Genomic DNA, 19,261 nt, shown 5'->3' with positions numbered 1-19,261 from the left:
TTTTTTAAAAACTGGCAATATTATTTAACTGATGGGGAAATGCAGGGGTCATGGGAAAAATTATAATTTTAACACTATATTTGTAATATATTTCCAAAATATTTTATTTTTTTTAAAAAAAAATCTTCTTATAATGTAATTAATCCAAAACAAATCTTATACAATCTCTCAGTTCGTAAACACAAGTATGTGCAGCTACTGTCTGTATCACAGCATGGGAACAACTAATTGAAGTAGTCCTACTGCACACTATTATGCTACAAGTTATTTGTTAAGTGGATATACTCATGTATCTATTAAGCAAGTTTTGCTCAAGCACTAGATGTCTGAAGGATCTTGTCTGCAAGAAGGGTAAAATGTGTACTTTGATGCCTATCAAATTAATCGCTACGCCATTCCCATTTACTCCCTGCTGCTTCATAGCTACTACATACTTCATAGCAAATATGCTATGAGGTTAATCTCCCTAGTCTGCTTTCAGATTCCATACACACATATACTATATTATGTATTCCCTATCAAACTTCAGGTAAGTTGAAAGCTACCATGTAATCAGGAGAGAGGAACTGCAATCCTTGAATGTACCTTTTACTCTACAAGCCAGTATTCTAATGTGGGGAACTATGGCGCATCAGGAGCAGGTTCCCTACTCTGGAAATCCTTTGAAAAAGGCACAGCCTGTCATCCTCTTAATAAAAACAGGTGAATTGTCTCTCCAGGTAACCTTTTAGAAAAACGGGTTGTTGTTTTTTTTAAAAAAAAAAAAAGTTAAGCGGTATAGAGGTGTACAGTAACCTATTTAAAAGGTTACCTGGAGAGACAATTCACCTGTTTTTATTAAGAAAAATTTGTGAACTAAGGAAATCAGAAGACATTTACTTCTTGGGAGGAGAGCAATGACCAATCTCAATAAAACAGTGAAGAGTAGAGACATTACACTGGCAGCGAAGATCCACATAGTTAAAGCAATGGTATTCCCCGTAGTAACTTACGGATGTTTCTAAAGTCGCTCCTGACACACACACACACAAAAGCTAAATATAGTTCAACTTCAGTGAGAAGATCCTTTGATACTTGATGTCAGTAATCAGTGAATGGTTTATCTGGAATGTAGGGATGATCTGTGAATTTTTAAGCACACATTGAATATGGTCATCTCCATGCCATGATGGCACTTAAGAGTATAACTGTAATAAATAAATAACTATATATTCTAAAATGTTCTCAGTTACCAAAATCCTCAGTTGTATAATTGTGCTGTGCATATATGCAAAGGTTATTCTTTACAGATGTGAAATTGTCTAAGATCCAAACACATTATGGAGTTTTATATAGGTCATTTGAGCCACACCTTTTCTGAAATCCAGCAGCCTTTAGCTGAATCAAGTGCCTCTTGAAATTCTATGTACATCCTTTGCAGAAAGTGCTCTTCATCTTGATGTTTTAGGTTGGATGAACATGAAGAAACTGAAGTGTCCAGACAAGACAGACACTCTGTCTTGATTTGTGGTTCTCTCTGTCTAGGAGATGTCCATGTTGGTTTGAAGAGAACTGCTTTTCTCCTTCAGAATTAAGAAGCTAGGCTATTACCAGGCAGCAAAGTGTCAGTAGTGACAAGGTGTGTCTTTGACTAGTAATGCCACTCTTTTTCCTGTGTAACTGTACTAGCCAAGGACATTCACTTTTGTATTTATTGTGATGCATTTGGTGTGGTGTTGCTTTTTGTAGACAGCTGAGAATTTAATATAAATGACTTTATGGGGATGTTAACTGTAGCTTATAGAATAGAATATAGTACTTTGATACTATGCTATGTACATTGCGTAATGTTGTTTTCCATCTGCTGATTTTGCCAGTTTAACTTCTGAGAAGAAGGGACAAGGTTATATAATAGCTGTATTCTCCTATGCAAAGCTGCTTGAGTTACTCTGTTAAGGTTTTGATTTATGCCTGTGCTCCAGATTAAATAAAATCTCCAAGCAAAAGATTCAAAGTGAGTTAAAACTACTAAAAAGCACAGAACAACTATCACAAGTTCAAGTTCTGTTAATACAGAGGTTAAAACATAATTATACCACAGTTCTGGTTTTTATTTTTATTTAAGAATCTCAAATTCAAAATATATTTAAAATACAGTTGTTGCTCCAGTATAATTTTTATGGAAGTTGACTATAGAATTACACTGGAGGATTTAGGGTTTTCTAGAGAGGTGTCCTCTCAGTTTTTAAAAAAAATAGTGTTTCCACTTTTGAAGGGAAATTGTACCTCTGACACCAGCATAAGTGGAGGACTGAGTGTATATTTAAAACATAATAAAATAGATACACAACACAAACTGACAAATATACCAGTTAAAAGGTCATTCTGGTGCAATATGTTAAAAACCAAATGCCTAACAAAAATGATTTGGCCTTCTGGCTGAAAGATAGTGAGAGGCAGCCAAGTAAACCTCCTGTGAAAGGGGCTTCCACAACCTGGTAGCAACCATCAAGTAGGCTGTCACGGATGTCCTCATCAAATTTGTCTGCAATGGTGGTGGGACTGAAAGAAAAGCCTGCCCCTGATCCTAAAGCTCAGACAGGCTTATATATGGAGATATGGTCTTTTAGATCATCTGGGCCCAAGCTGTGTAGAGTTTTAAGGGTCATTCACAGCCTTTTGAATTCTACCCAGAAACAAATAGGCCACCAATGGAACAATTTCAACAATAGTATTAAATGCAATTATAACCTGGTCCAGTCATCAACCCAACCCTACCATTTTGGGCACACATTTTGAGTATGATATTTAACAGAGCTTCATGATTATGATGCTTAGACAGTAAAATATGCTATTGAGAGAAATACTAAAAGTCTCATTCTGTCCTTTTCCGGTATTTCAGATGTTGTTTTAAAATGGGTTTCAAGTAGTTCTTTATAAAAAGCCCCCTGGCCACACACACATGAGTCTTTAAAACAGAAACAAATATGTGGGGCAGATTGTTGGACATTTATAGCACAGTGACAAAAGTTCTGTGAAAATTCAGGTAGAGCTATTTTTCTTACCGTAATCTGAGGGCAGGGAGTCTGAAGACTACAGTCATTATGTTATTCTTTTCTTTCTTTTTCTGCTTAACTTTTATAATGAAAATTTGTTTTGACAATGGAGCATCCATCAGTGAGGTGAAAACAAAACCAGTGAATCCTCCCCTAAAGTCACTACAAAGGGCCTTTGCTATCTACTTGGGTTTGTTTTCAAGCCCCCCTGCAAATATCAACATTTATGAATGCACAAATCATCCTATACATGCAGTCCTACAAATGACCTGTATGATTTGTAAGTCTGACTTACAAATGATTCTTAGTTAAGAACGGGGAAGAAACAACTGGAAGTGTGAGAAATCTATCAGAAGGGAAATTTACTCCTGAAAGCGTTATCATGGGGGAAAGGTGTCTTCACTGTAGATTTATCCCCAATCCTTACTTCCACAACAAGCCATTTTTTTTTCAAAATCCAGTTATCACAGGGACAGAAAATGAGGTCAAATCTTCTGAACAGGAGCACAGACAACAAAATAGACACCACAGGGGTGTTACCTCTTCCCTATTGTATCCAAAGCTAAAACATATATACTTTTGGCTAGAGTTACACTTTAAAAATGTACCTGTTCCAACTTACATATAAATTCAACTTAAGAACAAACTTACAGGATTTATCTTGTTCATAATTTGGGAACTGCCTCTATATGGTAGCATAGTAAAATTTCCCTTATATAAATTAGAAAATCAGTGCTTGCTTTTTGGAGGTGGGGTGGTGGGGAAAGCCATGGATAGTTAAAATGGATATTGAGGGCTCCTATATATCCTGGAAGTAATACCATTGCAACCAGAACACGTAGATCTTCTGTCTATCTGTTTGAAAGAGATAATATACCATCACTTAGTGATGATTCCAGGGTCTTTCCAAATCACGTTCTGTGCCCAGACAATATCTATCTACTCCTCTCTATCTTTCTAGGATCTAACAATTGTGAAAAACAACCATAGCAGTAACATAACAATGTTTTGTGCAGCCTAGTTTTGACTCCTATACATACCGTTTTCAAATTATTAATTTGTGTGTGTCACAATTATTGTGAGAAAGAGTGGTATCTGTTGGCAGGCAGCATTTTTATTTTTATTTTGAATACTTTCCTATTTCTAATAGATTTAAAAAAACTTCAAAAAGGGATTAATGAGAGCTTCTCTTTTTGTAAGAACTGAACACAATGTAGAGAAAAATGAGCAATTTTTAGCCATTAGTGGTGTATTTTGTTACATATGACTCTAGCTGTTGAAAGCACTAAGGAAGCCCATTCAAGTAGGTAGCTCTGAATGGGACAAAGAACCCCCACTTGGAGCACGTCTTTTCACCAAATAGAGGCTGGAAACAACCTTGCCTAATATAACTGACATATTTGTGTTCCTTTCTCATTTGAATACTGAATTCGAGAAGCTATAAATAAGATATATTTTTCTCCTAATAATACATGCAAGGACCCATGAATGGACAAATACAAATGTAGCCAGAATTTCAGTAAGAGGGCATGACAAGCAAATACACAAATGAACCACAATTATTACAAGATATGAGAGTATTTGGTCAGTGATATTGCCTAGAAATAATATTTCTTTTTTAAAAGGGGAATGATGTAGAAAAGCTTCATTGATGTGTGTTCTTTCTTCTATTGGCATGTTAGATAAAATTTGCAAAATGAAATTATTGTGCAATTCCTCTTACATGCTTAATCTTTCCCTTGCTGTATGTCCTCTTAGTAAGCAATACAGATCAAAACCAAGAAGAAAGATTTAACATAAAGTTTTGATTTAATACCTTATCTTCTTGTTTTTCTTTTTAAAAAATCTAAGATATACATATGTGAATCACCCTTTGATGTCTCATTTAGTAAGACTTAATTTTGTTTATATCAATGATTGGTTCTGATACTTGAACTGAGCATGCTGTCATTAGCTCAATACCCATTTGTATTTATCTTTCCTATATTGTATTTATGTTTATACATAAAGGGATACAAGGATATTGTTTGCAAATTCATGCATCTGATAAATTACAATTGTATCTTGAACCAGAAACGCATATATTTCTACATCTATCACAAAATTCTGCTGGGATAGTTTATTTCTTTGCCACCAGTAATAATTAATTGTCCATAATTGATCTGGTAGTGGGAGAATATGGCCAGAGAACCATGCACCTCTATTTTTAAAACTGGGACTTGGCATCAGGAGACCTGATAAAAAGTGGAGGTTCAACCCTTTGGTCACTTGCAGAGAACAGGATATACAACTGTTATTAATCACTATTTCAGGAGCACCAGAATGCCAGATAAAAAGGAGAATATTATTTAGGATACCTTTAAAGCTGTTATTTAGGGGTAGGTGCATTATCCTCAGACCCTCAAAATTAAGTTAAATAAAGATGGACTGAAACTGAAAAACAAATACATAATTTAGAGAAAATTAAAATAATAAAAATATATGTTAGTAAAACATGACTTCCAGATTAATTCTATAAATAATACTAAGAGACTGGCTAGTTATCTTTAAAAAATGAAGAAGAAGGAGATTAACAAGATATTGAAATTATGGAACATAAATGGGAATTAAAGTATAATGACAAAGATTTAATTGAGATAATGGCAAGCTACTATGAAAACTATATACAAACAATGACACTGGAAGATTAGAGGGACTAATTACAAGAAAATCAGATTTACAGACACAATTAATATTGACTAAAATATTGTTATTACTGAAATTATTAAGAATCTCAAATCAAATTCTTCCCCTGGTCCAGATGGATTTACCACTCATTTCTACAAAATATTCCAACCAGAAATCACCCCAAATCTAGCAATTTTATTTCATGAGATATTGAAGAAGAGAATAACCTTGGAGACATGGAAAAGGTCAGAGATAGTTACAGTCCTAAAACCTAACAAAGACAAGACCAACCCCAACCCTTACATTACATTATTCGTTATTTGAATTTATATCACCCTACTTGTGTCTACAATTAATTAAAAAACAAAAACTAAATTCTGTTTCATTTCGAATTGCTTCAGAGCCAGTTCACTTTTGATCAGGTCCTGCACCTCAGTCAAAATTTAGAAAAAAAATCCCTCTTCTTTTTCAAAGTAGGATAAAATGTCTTTGCAATGGATTACAACTATCAAGTAGCAGATGAATAACTTCAGAAGAGTTTGCTACTTATCTATAAAGTCTAAGTTGATTAAAAATGGAACTGCCATGGACATCTTTATTTCTTGGCATGTGGAAAAAATGGCAAGGCTGTGAAACTTCAGACAAATAGATATAAGAAAGGGTGTGGGTGTTTGTGTCTGGTGCATGTTCTCTTTCCTGAGAAGAAGATGTACTTTGTTTTTGAAATTATTAATAGAGTTAAAAAGTGTGGAAACTTTTGAAGATCCCTCATATATTTAGGAATGTTAACAGTATTATACTGTTGTAAAATTATTTGTCATTGATGACAGTGGAAATATTGGAGGTCATGTTAATGCTGGACATGGATGTGTCTCTCAAGGCAGAGCTGGAATGGCAAAAGTATTTAACAAGCAGGAACTGGGATGAAATCACAGCGAGAGTTATCAATATTGTCATTAATGAGTTTTATGTCCTATACCAAAAGGGTTAGCTGACCTGTGAAGAGCATGCAGTAAGCAATTTCCTGTACAAGGGAGGCATGCTACCCTTGAAAACATTACTTGCTCTTCATAACTTGAGAATGAGAATTGCAGCATGTAAAGCCTCTTTTATCTTGTGCCTATGTTAGCTATCTCTCTCTCTTTTATCTTAATTCCCATTAAAATTATCCGATAACATAACATGTCCATTCCACAAACTTATAGACATTCATGTTCACACACATTTACTTGCAAGTGAAATCTGCAAACGTATACGGAGTTGCCCCTCTACATTTGCGGGTTTTACTTTGTGGATTTGATTATGTGTTGATTTGAAATACCTAAGCCCCTTTTACATTGCCTTATAAAATCCAGATTTATCTGCTTTGAACTGGGATATGTACATTCATAAAATCCAGTTCAAAGCAGATAATGTGGATTATCTGTTTAGATAATCTGGATTAAATGGCAGTATAGAAGGGGCCCTAGAGATTCCTAGAGAGGACACTTGTCTATGCATCTGCAAGTTCCACAATGAGGTTCTATGCCTAGCAGCTGACCATAAAGTTAAGCTGAAAGACCTAGAGATTCCCGGAAAGGCATTTTTTCAGATTAAAAATAGTGTTTTTAATCCACATTTTCCCACTTTTTCAGGAGTCCTGCACCCCTGAATGTGGAAAGCTATGTGTGTTTACATATGTGCATGTGTGTACATGAATTTGAAAAAGCAAGTTATGTTGTGCCTATAGATAAATATGTAGGTGTTTATACCATTGCATTTTAAAGTTAATTTTATCTAATAGTAAATCCCATCATGTGATAGAGTTGGGATAGGAATGCATTCAATGGTTCAATAAAATGCATAAAGTTTTATGTTGAGAAAACTATTGTTGATTGCTGTTTTGAGGTATATCATTTTTCTCCTCATTGCTTCCTGCTCCTGTTCCCTTGAATCTTGTCTTTTCTCAGATGGTGACTCCTTTCTGTTGTGATGTGGATTTTTTTTAAAAAATGTGGACGCTAAGATTTTGTGCAACAGTTAGATCACCTTGGGTACTAAACAGAGAGATAAAACAAGAAGAGTTGAAAATAATATGGTTTTAATGTATCTTTGTTCCATTTTCTCTTTATTTTATTATAGCTGTAGGCCTTGCTGCCTGTTCAGAACCAGTAATCCCTAGCAATGGATTCAAAATGGGTGACAGATATATGGTGAATGATGTTTTGTCGTTTCAGTGTGAGCCAGGATACACGTTGCAGGTACCCACATATTTTTCAAGGTGTTATATGTGGTGTTCTCTCCTGTTATGTCCTGGAATGTCTTCTGTTAAAAATCTGTTTGCTGAAGAAGTATATAAGATTATGCATTTTTTTTCTGAAAGAAATAATATCACGAACCAACATCTTACAAACTTAGAACTGGCACTTCCGGGCTCTTTTTGAAGAACACTATTGTTGTAAGACCATAGTTTCAAATAAGCTTGCCTTCTCTTGTGCATATCTTTCCCTCTTCCATATGCTTTTCGAGATTGGAATGGTATAGTTTCATATAATCTTGACTAATATCTCCCCTGCTGTTTTTAATTGGTTATTAATTCTGTCAGCAATCTAAGATCTTCATTTTTATAGTTTCTTCAACAAAACAAATTCAATGCATTCATATAAACAGTTATTATCTCACATTTTTGCTTGCATAGTGGCATTAGCATCTTGAAACATAAAGAAGAGATGATTTTCCATATTCAATTTATATCCTCGCCAGACTGCCAGTAAAAAGAAAAAAAATCTTGTATGTTTAATCAAGACCTTTTCAGTCTGTGGCATTGCTTCACTGGGTGGTAATTGCAATATTATGATAATATAAGAATGTATTAATGCAGCCATTCCTGATATAAAAATAAATTGATGGTCCTTCTTATTTAGGTCTAAGTGCAAAAATCCCTCACTGAGCTATAGATTTTGATGTAGCACCATCACTGCCAAATAATAGGATACAAACTGAAATATTAAATTGGACCTTGCTAAAATCTACGGGGAAGGACTTCTGATGTCAAAACCTCAATGAATTTTACATCACTGTATTGACAATCAGTCCTTGGGCATTGCACATGTTGTAGACATATCATCACACCTTGTGAATTCTACAATAGATAGATATGTATCGTTCAGCCAGGAAATTAAACCAAACAGATTTCTAGCACAAGATGAACAGCAAGGTGTGGTATAATAATCTGAGTACTGGGCTATGACTATGGGAATCCAAGGTTCAAATCCTCAACCAAGGAAACCACTAGGTGATTTTTCACAAATTAGACTTGGAAGGAAGGAGTTGGCAAACCGCTTGTAAATAAATCGGGCCAAATAGACCATGAGCACATATTTGCTGACCGGTTATGACCAAAAGGATGGGGGTAGTCAGCTCCATGGCAGCTGAATGGCATATAAAACTGATGTGCATTAACATGGGTCGTAACTATTTAATGCGACCTTGACTGTGTTAACCAAAGTTGCAAGTTGTGCCAAATTCTCCCTGAGAATCTAGAGCAAATTGTGACTTTGGGCACATGTAAGCAGTTGAACCACTTTGAGGTTGCAACTGTTTACAGAACCATCCCATCTTCTGCAGGCTCAGATGGTGTAGGAACATAGAATGATGCCCATTATCCTTCTTCCTTTTCTTGTGGTGGTAGCCAGAGGTTGCAACATGACTAGTGTTGGTTGCTTATTGCCTGGATTGATGCTAACCACACCGGTGAAGTGATTGGAGAGGGGAGGGGTGAAAGAAGGAGGTGATTCATCCTCTTCCCTTTCCTGACACCCCAGCCAACATCACTCCTGACACCCCAGCCAACATCACTCCAGAAGATGACTGACTAGCCACGTTGTTCTGCTGGTCACCACTGTAAAAAGAGTGGCTGGCAGCCCGGTAGGGTCAAATGATGTTCAATATTGCTGTACAGTCAAGACTGTGTCCTAGTTCTCCAACGGCCAGAGCTAGTTCTGCATATGTGCATGAGAGATCTTGGATATGAGACCCAAGTCTAAACACAAAAAGGAATGCATGTTTCATATGTATCTTATACACATGAGTTGATGGTAATTTTATGCACAATTAAAAAAAATAGTTTTGTGTAGGAAACAAAGTTGGTGGTTGTTTAACCATCAGAAAGCAAAGGTGTCATTATCTCAGCCACCCATGTGGACAGTTTTGGTAACCAGTGTGGTACAGTGGTTTAAGTGATGAATTAGAACTTCAGGGGACCAGTGTTTGATTCCCTGCTCAGCTATGGAAACTCATTCAGTGACCTTGAGCAAGTCACATTCTCTCAGCCTTAGAGGAAAGCAGTGGCATGCTTCCTCTGAATAAAGTGTGCCAGGAAAGCTCTATGGTAGAGACACCATCAGTCAGAGTTGTATTGAAAGCACATAGCTTTCATAAAACATGATCTAAGCATATTATAAGCAATGAAAATCAAAGGGGTAGGGTTGGAGTTAATTTCCTGAAATAAATATTTCTTGACTTCAGAAACTGCTGCAAGGCTTGGTCAAATACACAGAACTGTACTGCATTGTTTGAATACTACATTGTTTTCCTGAGCTATGAAAATGTATAGCTAGACATGCTATTTGCCACAACATTGACATTACATTAATTAGGTTGTTTATCATGTTATTTTAAGTCTGACATCAGAGTTTGATATTGTATTTTAAAACTGTGGATTTGAATTGAAGCTATTCTAAGTCATTTGTTGAAAAGCTACATATGAAAACCTTAACCAGCTAGATGGATTGATATAGTTACAATTGCAGTGATATTACTGCAAGACAGTAATGTATTGCAAGAACCCACACAAGGAGCATTTATAACTTTTGTGAAAAATGTGATTGCATTGTGCATGTAAGACAAAATTCTTAAAGTCATAGAATCATGGATGTGGAAGAGACCCCATAGGCCATGCATTCCAACCCTATAACATGCATTAAAAGATCCAGTTAAAACCATCAAAACATATTCAAAGTTAAAAACCATAGCATCCCCTGACTGATCTTATAACACCTTTATCTTTAAATGCCTGCTTAAATAAAAAGGGTTTTGCCTGCCACTGGAAGGACAACAGGTAGGGGGCCATTCTAATTTCCCTGGGCAGTGAGTTCCAAAGTCGAGAGGCAGCCACCAAGAAGTGGGACTGAGAGAAGGATCTCTCCTGAAGATCTAAGGGCCTGGGCAAGTTTGTACAAGGCAATTTGGTCAGCCAAATAGCCTGGACTTGAACTGTCTAATGCTTTAAAGATAATAACTAGCACTTTGAATTGTGCCCTTTAACAGACTGGAAGCCAGTGGAACTGCTGCAACAGGGGGTTGTCCGTTCCCTGTTGCCAGCGCCAGTGAACAATCTGGCTGCAGTTCTTTGGACCCTGTGAAGTTTCAGAGCACTCTTCAGAGGCAGCTCCATGTAGAGTGCATTATAGTAATCCAGATGGTATGTAACTAAGACATGTACCACTTGGCCAGATCGGGATTCCCAAATAACAGGTGCAGCTGGCACACACGTTTTAATTGTGCAAAGGCCCTCCTGGTCACCACTGACAGCTGGGTTCAATGCCGAGTTCAATGCCAAGTTCAGGAGAACCTGCAAACAGCAGACCTGTATCTTTGGTGGAGTGTGACCTCATCCAGCACAGGCCGAATCCCTGTTCCCTGATCTACATTCCAATGGACTAGGAGCACCTCTGTCTTGTCTAGATTAAGTTTCAATTTGTTTGCCCTCATCCAGTCCATTACTGATGACAGACACTGGTTTAGGGTCAGGACAGCTTCCTTGACATTAGTTGGAAAGGAATAGTAGAGTTGGGTGTTACCTGCACATAGGTGGCACTGAACTCCAAAATTCTGGATAACCTCTCCCAGCAGATTCACGTATATGTTAAACAGCATTGGGGACAAAATGGAACCCTGAGGAACCCCACAGGTCAACAGCCAGGAGTTCGAACAGGAGTCCCCCCATCACCACTTTCTTGGTAAGGCTCTCCAGGAAGGACCAGAGACACTGTAAGGCAGTGCTTTCCAATCCCATCCCAGTGAGACAACCCAGAAAGATAGCATGGCCAATGGCATTGTAAGCCACTGAGAGGCCCAGGAGAAGCAACAGAGACACACTCCTCCTGTCTAGCTGTCTGTGTAGGTCATCCACCAAGGCAACCAAACCTGTCTCTGTTCCATAGTCAGGCCTGAAACCAAATTGAAATTGAGCTAGATAACCCATTTCATCCAGAAATCCATGGAGTTGGGTGGCCACCACACACTCCAAGATATTTCTCAAAAAAGGAAGGTTGGACACTGACTGATAGTTGTCTATTATAGAGGGGTTCAGGGATGGCTTTTAAAATATAAGTGTCACAGCTGCCACCTCCTTCACCCACTCTGACAGTCCTCCTTTGGCCTGTTTGATCAGCCAGGAAGGGCAAAAATCTAGAATACATGTGGTAGCTCTCACCTACCCAAGGATTCTGTCCACATCCTCAGTCTGCACAAACTGAAAATTATTCATCATCAATGGACAAGCAGGAGCCAAAGTTACATCAATTGGAACTGTATCAATGACAGCATCCAAGTTGGAACAGATCTGAACAACTTTATCTGCAAAGTGCCTTACAAATTCTTCACAGTGGACTGCTGAATGGTCAGGGATTTCTCCTTGAAGATCAGTATGTAGTAGCCCTCTGACCACTTAAAACAGCTCAGCTGGACAGTTCCTTACGGGTTCGATAGTGGCAGCAAGGAATGATTTCTCTGCTGCCTCCATTGCCACAGAGTAGGCTTTCAAATATGCTCTAGCCCGTGCTTGGTCAGATTTGCTATGACTTCTCCACCAGTGTTGCTTTAGTTTCCATTCCACTTGTTTCATCGCCACCAACTCCTTGGAAAACCAGGGCCTGGTTTGGCTCTGTTCCATGAGAGGGGATATTCAGGAGCAATTGTGTCCACCACCATTTCCCCATTCCAGAGATCAGCCAGAAATGATTAACATGTGTGTTTGTATGAGTCTTTAAGTCATCTGTCAACTTAGGCAAAACCATCAACTTCATAGAGTTTTCTTAGACCAGGGATATGTAGAGCTGATTTTTCCAGTTCTCTCCTCTGAAATAGAGCTTACAGGATAAGGTATTCATTGGCAGTCTCCCAACCAAAAACTTACCAGGGCTTCCATGATCTGAAGGAATTTAGTGCCATTGGCATATTTAGATGACAAACATATCCATGCATATCATATCTGAAAAGGGCTCTCACCAAACTCTAATTCTGGTAGCTCTTTAGCAAAAGAGTGTGACTTTTATATTTGAAATAAAATTGATAATACTTGTAGAGTAGATTTTCCAGAAAGTCTTTATAGTAAAGATATCACAGCACAATTTATTTTAACACCCAACTCCAAAAAAGGGAGGTAATTTCTCTTTTAAAAATTCCTTCCTATGAGGAGGCACTTTCTGTCGTTTGTCGAGCAATGAAGAATGTAAATGAGAATGTTACACTGCTCTGCAAACCTGTGTATAATTGAGTTCAGAACAGTTGTTCTGAAACAATTTCTTAAGACATGTGGCACAACTCATTTCCCATTTTTAAAAGAATTCTAATTATTGCAGTAGTGTTTTGTTTAACCTTAATTAGAAAACTGTCATGGGTAGTAAAGTGCAGGGGGAGATTAATTGGCAAAAGGATTTTGCAAGCAACACTGGTGTTTTCTTGTTAGAACCATTATGTTAAATTGCCAAGGGAAATCTGGGAAAACAGAGAAGAGTGATGCATCATTGTTTGATTTGTTTTTTATTATTATTTTTAGGGACGTTCTCATATTTCTTGTATGCCTGGAACAGTTCGCCGTTGGAATTATCCTTCTCCTCTTTGTATTGGTATGCATTTTGATATTTCTGAGCTGACAACAGAATAAGTAGCAAACTGAAGGTTTAATTAGGAGGCACCATTTAAATATCTAGAAGTCAATCATATATGAGAAGATATGTCTAGTCAGATGAATTATCTTCAATACAAGAACCACTGGACTTGGTTTCCTGAATTTAAGGGAATGGTTTTTTTTTCTATGCAGACAAGCAACGCATGGATTTTTCTTTCACTTGGTTCTTAGATATGTCACTTCTATGTGTACAGTAAATTTTATTGCTGTCTAGCATAGTATATAAAGATCTGAGCCAGGACACTCTTGGTTGAAATATCATAAACTAAGGGAGTATCTAGCATTGTAGAATTAAGACAGTTTGACATCACTTTAAATGTCATATCTCAATCATATTGAATCCTGAGTGTTGTAGTTTGGTAAGGCACCAGCCCTCTTAAGCTAAAGACCTTCCAAAAGGGCAATACTCAAAACATTTTTCTCTTCACCAAGTAGGTTTTATCCATACCAGGTCAAATTTTGTTCATATTTCTGATAGCTTTTTAAGACTTATAAAACAAGAAAATTGTGCAAAAAAATTGTTGTGTACAAAACATGCCGTCCTCTTGAATGCACCCTCCTCTTTTCTGTGCAAAACATATTTTGAACAAGAACCCTAATGTTCTTGCACAAATGACAATTTTGCATACCAAACGCAAAATAAAACCAAATACATCCTTTACCCTTTTAATGTATAGAAATATGTCTTTAATATCTTAATGTCTGAGCAAACGATCCAAGAAGTGAATACAGAGTCATGTTCAGACGAGAGCTTTCTTTACATATATAGTTCACCAAAGTGAGTTTGTTGTCTATACTACCAGAATTAATTGCTGCATAAACTTGGCATAAGTAATGGATAAACAGTAACTGATGTTGAATTTCCCCCCCTATTTTTAATAGCAAAATGTGGTGGTACACTAACAAATTTGGCTGGAGTGATCCTAAGCCCAGGCTTTCCAGGGAACTATCCTAGTAACCTAGGCTGCACATGGAAACTATTATTGCCTGTCGGATATGGTAAGTATCCTGATACAAGACCAATTGGTCAGCTGTAAATGTTAGACTTCCAAAATCATCATTTCTGATTTTTCCCTTAGGCTTGGACGCATTTTAGGAAAGATGAACAATACATCCATAACAGTATTATGCAAATATTCTGGGACTCACTGGAACATATTTTTGAGGTTGGGAAGTCTGATAGGGAAGAATAGATGGAGATAGTGTCATTGTGTGAACTACATTTTGCCTAAAGCTTTAGATAAAACTTCTTTCCCATTTAACCTTTAAATTGTTTACATTCATAAGACAGCAGAAAAACATCTAATTCAGTTAGGTCTGGTCCTTTATTTTGGTCCTATGAGCCAGTGTAGTATAGTGTTTGGATATTGCACTGGGATGTTGGGAAAGCAGTGTTTGATCCCTGCTTGGCAAGGCAAGTCACATTTTCTCAGCCTCAGAAGAAGGCAGAGGTAAAGTCCCTCTAAACAAATCTTGCTAAGAACACCCCATAATACATTTGCTTTTGGGAATCTATGTAAGAAATTATTTCAAGGCACATAGTAACAATACCCCAAGCCATGTCATTCAGTTTAGATTGTTTTCAGCTTTCCTACACTGCATTTCTTATTATTTATTTCATGAGCAGCTTGACCTTGTTTATAAACTCCGTAATTAGAGTGGAATAATAGTTATAGAGTGTTGCATACACAAAAATTAAAAATATTGAAAAATTGGGAACAAATTTCTTAGTATTAAAAACTATACTAAGTTGTAAGCTTCAGCTAATTTAAAAATCATGTTAAAAACTTAACTAGGTATTCATTTATTTTCTGTATTAGCAGCTTTCTCTCATTACATGGATTTATGTGATACAATATACTAAGTAAAGATAATATTGTATGCTAAGCTAATTAGTTAATTTAATCAGTTTGGCTACAATAAATCCTACTATAATGCCGTGTTCTTAATTATTAAGTTTGTAAAATGTCTTGCTTCTCTTTTAGGGATTTGTGTCAAGTTTTGACATTAATTACACTGTGGATAAAAGAAACATAATTTTGGCTAGTTATAACCTGTGTTCCAAGACAAATTTCTGTCACTATATATTACACAATTACTTGTATGTTGACAGTTATAAGGAATCCAGCCTGCAAAATCCACATGCTCAGATTGTGGCTTCCATTTTGTAACACTAACAATTTGTTCATGAAATTGGGCTTTTCTTGCTCAGCAAATCATATCCCAGAACCACTCTGAAGATCTATTTACATGTTCATAGATGAACCCATCTACTAGACATATGACACCAACACATATGCATTTAGATAGATACAGAAGGCCACCACTTTATTGTTTACAGCTGTAAATAGGATTGGCCTACTTAAATATGCCCTGGATCAATGTTGAACAGTGATACTGATTCTCCAGTTCTACAGCCAGAAACCCTTGGGATGACAAAAAAGGAACCATGTGGGTGGGTGCCCAGGCATAGTCCTTCCTAGCCATCAGGTTGCGGGGAGGGGCGGGGAGGGGGGAGGGGAATTAAAAGGTATCCTCCACTGAGCTAGGCCAGTTTCCCCTGCGTCCCACACCCCTAAATCCTATAAGGGAACTCCAGTACTTACCAATGGCCAAACTGGGCACTGGTATTCAGTATCCCAGATGTAGGACCTATACCAACTGTCCCCAAAGTTGTGACAATAGAGAGAACACATATGCAGCAACTGAGTTACAAGATCAGAACCATAGCAATAAAAAGTGAATGGGGTGACATTCAGATAGTTACAGCCCAGAGTATGTATGGGGGCAGTAGCCAAAATACCTTCCTAGTTGACTGGAGTGAAGCTTTCAACTGGGCCATTTCAGTTGGATCATAGATGGACAGACAGACAGATAGATAACAGATAGATATAGATTTTGCCATTTTCTTTCCTCTAAGGAAGACCTGCCAAAAGTCAGGATTTTTGCACCAAAATGTGTTCTTTTCCAAGAGTAACATTTTGCCCCTCATTCCCACATCTTCCACCCTTCTTGTCATATGAATGCTTTTTGAATTTTATTATTTATAGTAAGTCTTCTTTCACTATGTTAATATTTAGGTGTGCTCACCGGTGAGAACAGTAATTGGTTTTCCTGACTTTGGCCTGATATATAAGGCTTATTTGGACTGAATTTCAATTAAACACATAACTCAATCCCAAAGGAAGGACTAATTAAAAAAGAAAGAAAGAAACCTCCCAGTAAAAAAAATGGGAACCCCAAAATTTAGTTATATTTTTCCAGAAGTCATGTGACTAGGCATGATGGAGTTTAACACATTAAGCTATATGGCCCTTGTGCAGGCAAATCACTTTCTTCTCTGTCTCATCTTTTTTTTTTTTTTAGGAAGAGGAGGAGGTGGTAAAATACCTCCAAGCTTTAAGTATTTTCCCAATCATAGATAAAGAAAATGAAAAGCTAATTATCTTTACAATTAATTGACGTTCATGTTGAAAGACAAATGCTTTAACAAGTTGAAGTCATCAATAAGAAATGCAGGAAATACTGGAATTGCCAATTACTCATTTTCAAATATGAGCTGGCCTTACCCAGCTATTCCATGGAAAAATACTGATTTACTCACCCCGCGTTCCTTCTGTCCTCACCACAAGTTATACAAATCATACAGTTTTCAGAATGTCAGTTCACCAAGTATGCCAGGAGATATTCATAGATGGAGAACAAACATTTTTTCCCACATAAAAGCTCTGTTACATTTTTAATTACTTATTGGGTAAGAAACGGATATGGAAAACACCTGAATTACAAATAAGAGGAGTGAGAAATACAGAAACCAATCTGAATGAGGGGGAAAAAAACATGTTCAGTTGCGTGCTAGAAATTAATTAAATGTGTTTATGGAACTTCAGCAAAAGCTACATTTCATATTTTACTTGTGGTGATTTTCCTTTTTCATCTCACAAAACTAAGCACTTCAATTACTGAACAACTATCTTTATAAGCAGATGAGGAATGGTTTGTGTTATAACTGAAACTGATTTTCACTAAGAATAGCTTAGTGGCTTAGATACATTTTTTGGTCTGCAAATTTAGTGCTGGAAAGATCACCATCTACCTGTTTGGGTTTGTTACTTTTCCTGCAGTTAACTGGCTTGGTTGTTGACTTTTTTCTAATGTGCAGAAAATTTCATTAGCGAAGGAACTCTGAAATTGCTATTTCTATTAGCCTATAGCTCAAAGGAAGGAACATTGCTTTCTGTCACAAACGTGAAGTCTCTTACTGAGTTTCAATGAAGAATATGATTCTGAATATAAACTTGTGGACTAGCATTGTCCAGAAAAGGCATATTTCAGAAAGTACCAGCTTTAATACTACTTTGCCCTTTTTGTTAATCCAACAAGGTATTTGATCAATTCCAGTCACTGTATTTTCTTAGTACTATTTAATTTTTTATTCAAATGTTATTTCTATTCATGGAAAATGGTTACAAAATAAAAAAATTAAAATTCTCATAAACGGGGGGTGGGATCAAGAGCTGAGAGAATGGCTTGTTCTCAACATGCCATAAGTTTTCATCTAATTTTTATTTTGTTTCCCAACTGCAGGAGCACATATACAATTTTTGAACTTTTCTACTGAAGCTAACCATGACTTTCTTGAAATCCAGAATGGCCCTTATCACACAAGCTCAATGATTGGCCAGTTCAGTGGAACAGACCTCCCACCTTCATTATTAAGCACAACACATGAAACACTCATCCATTTTTACAGCGATCACTCAGAAAATAGACAAGGATTTAAACTTGTATATCAAGGTAAGTGTCATATGGACTTGAATGAACATTACAACCATTCCTTGAGGTTGTTGAATTTCTTATTTTAAAACAATGTTTTAAAAGTATTGGTATTTTATTGGCTACAATTTTTTTTAAAAACTGCGAACTTACTTAATATTTAATTGTCTTTATTTTTTAAAATAAATCTGTGTTTTAAAAAACTATTTCCCACTGAAGAAATGCAAATAATCTTTCAAATTATATAAAGACATCTGTTTATGATGAAATGCTTTTCTCAAGAAAACTCATAAGGAAATATTGCCTCAGAGGGTAATCTCAATGGGACATTTCTTCAGCTCTTGATTGTGTAGAGTTTTGCAGTCCTGCCCCCCCCCCCCCCCCCCCACCAAGAGTAGTAGCCAGTAATCATGAAACCAGAGCACATTTCTAAAGATAAGTGCGCTTTTGGGAGGTAGTGTTGAATGGAAATAAATGTAGCAAATATGATTGAGGACTTCTTCCCCAGTCCAGAGTTTTATGTACTCCCTGAGGCTTTGACACACTGTCACTGTAGATGAATTTCCCCATTCAGTACCTTGCACCTGTGACTTTCTTCTTTTTATTGATGTGAATGAGGAGGTTCTTGCAAGCAGAGTATTTAGTGCAGGCAACTGCAGCTGTCTCGTGGTCTGATTGGATCATTCAGGGTCACTATCTACCATTTTTCTACTTTTGATGGAAGAAAAATGTGAAATGAAACAATATGAATGATGATAGCACTGTATTTTATTGAGTTGCATTCATAACTCATTTTTTACAGGACATCACTACAGGAGATAAAAGAGAACAG

At 36.8% G+C, this 19,261-nt stretch overlaps 1 protein-coding gene across 2 annotated transcripts in view; it reads left to right on the top strand.

Annotated features, from left to right (window-relative positions):
• Positions 1–19,261, top strand: part of CSMD1 (CUB and Sushi multiple domains 1) — a 1,217,927-nt gene that overhangs the window by 1,072,454 nt on the left and 126,212 nt on the right. For both annotated transcript variants that reach the window (XM_067468320.1, XM_060788521.2), the window contains exons 38-41: positions 7,824–7,942; positions 13,522–13,591; positions 14,536–14,652; positions 18,241–18,450. In XM_067468320.1, coding sequence (XP_067324421.1) covers positions 7,824–7,942; positions 13,522–13,591; positions 14,536–14,652; positions 18,241–18,450 — 516 coding nt within the window. The remainder of the gene's footprint in view (positions 1–7,823; positions 7,943–13,521; positions 13,592–14,535; positions 14,653–18,240; positions 18,451–19,261) is intronic.

The sequence above is a fragment of the Anolis sagrei genome, chromosome 1, assembly GCF_037176765.1.
Source record: "Anolis sagrei isolate rAnoSag1 chromosome 1, rAnoSag1.mat, whole genome shotgun sequence".
NCBI lineage: Eukaryota > Metazoa > Chordata > Lepidosauria > Squamata > Dactyloidae > Anolis > Anolis sagrei.
The sequence above is the reverse complement of the archived record's forward strand: the minus strand, read 5'-3'. Positions and strand labels throughout refer to the sequence as shown.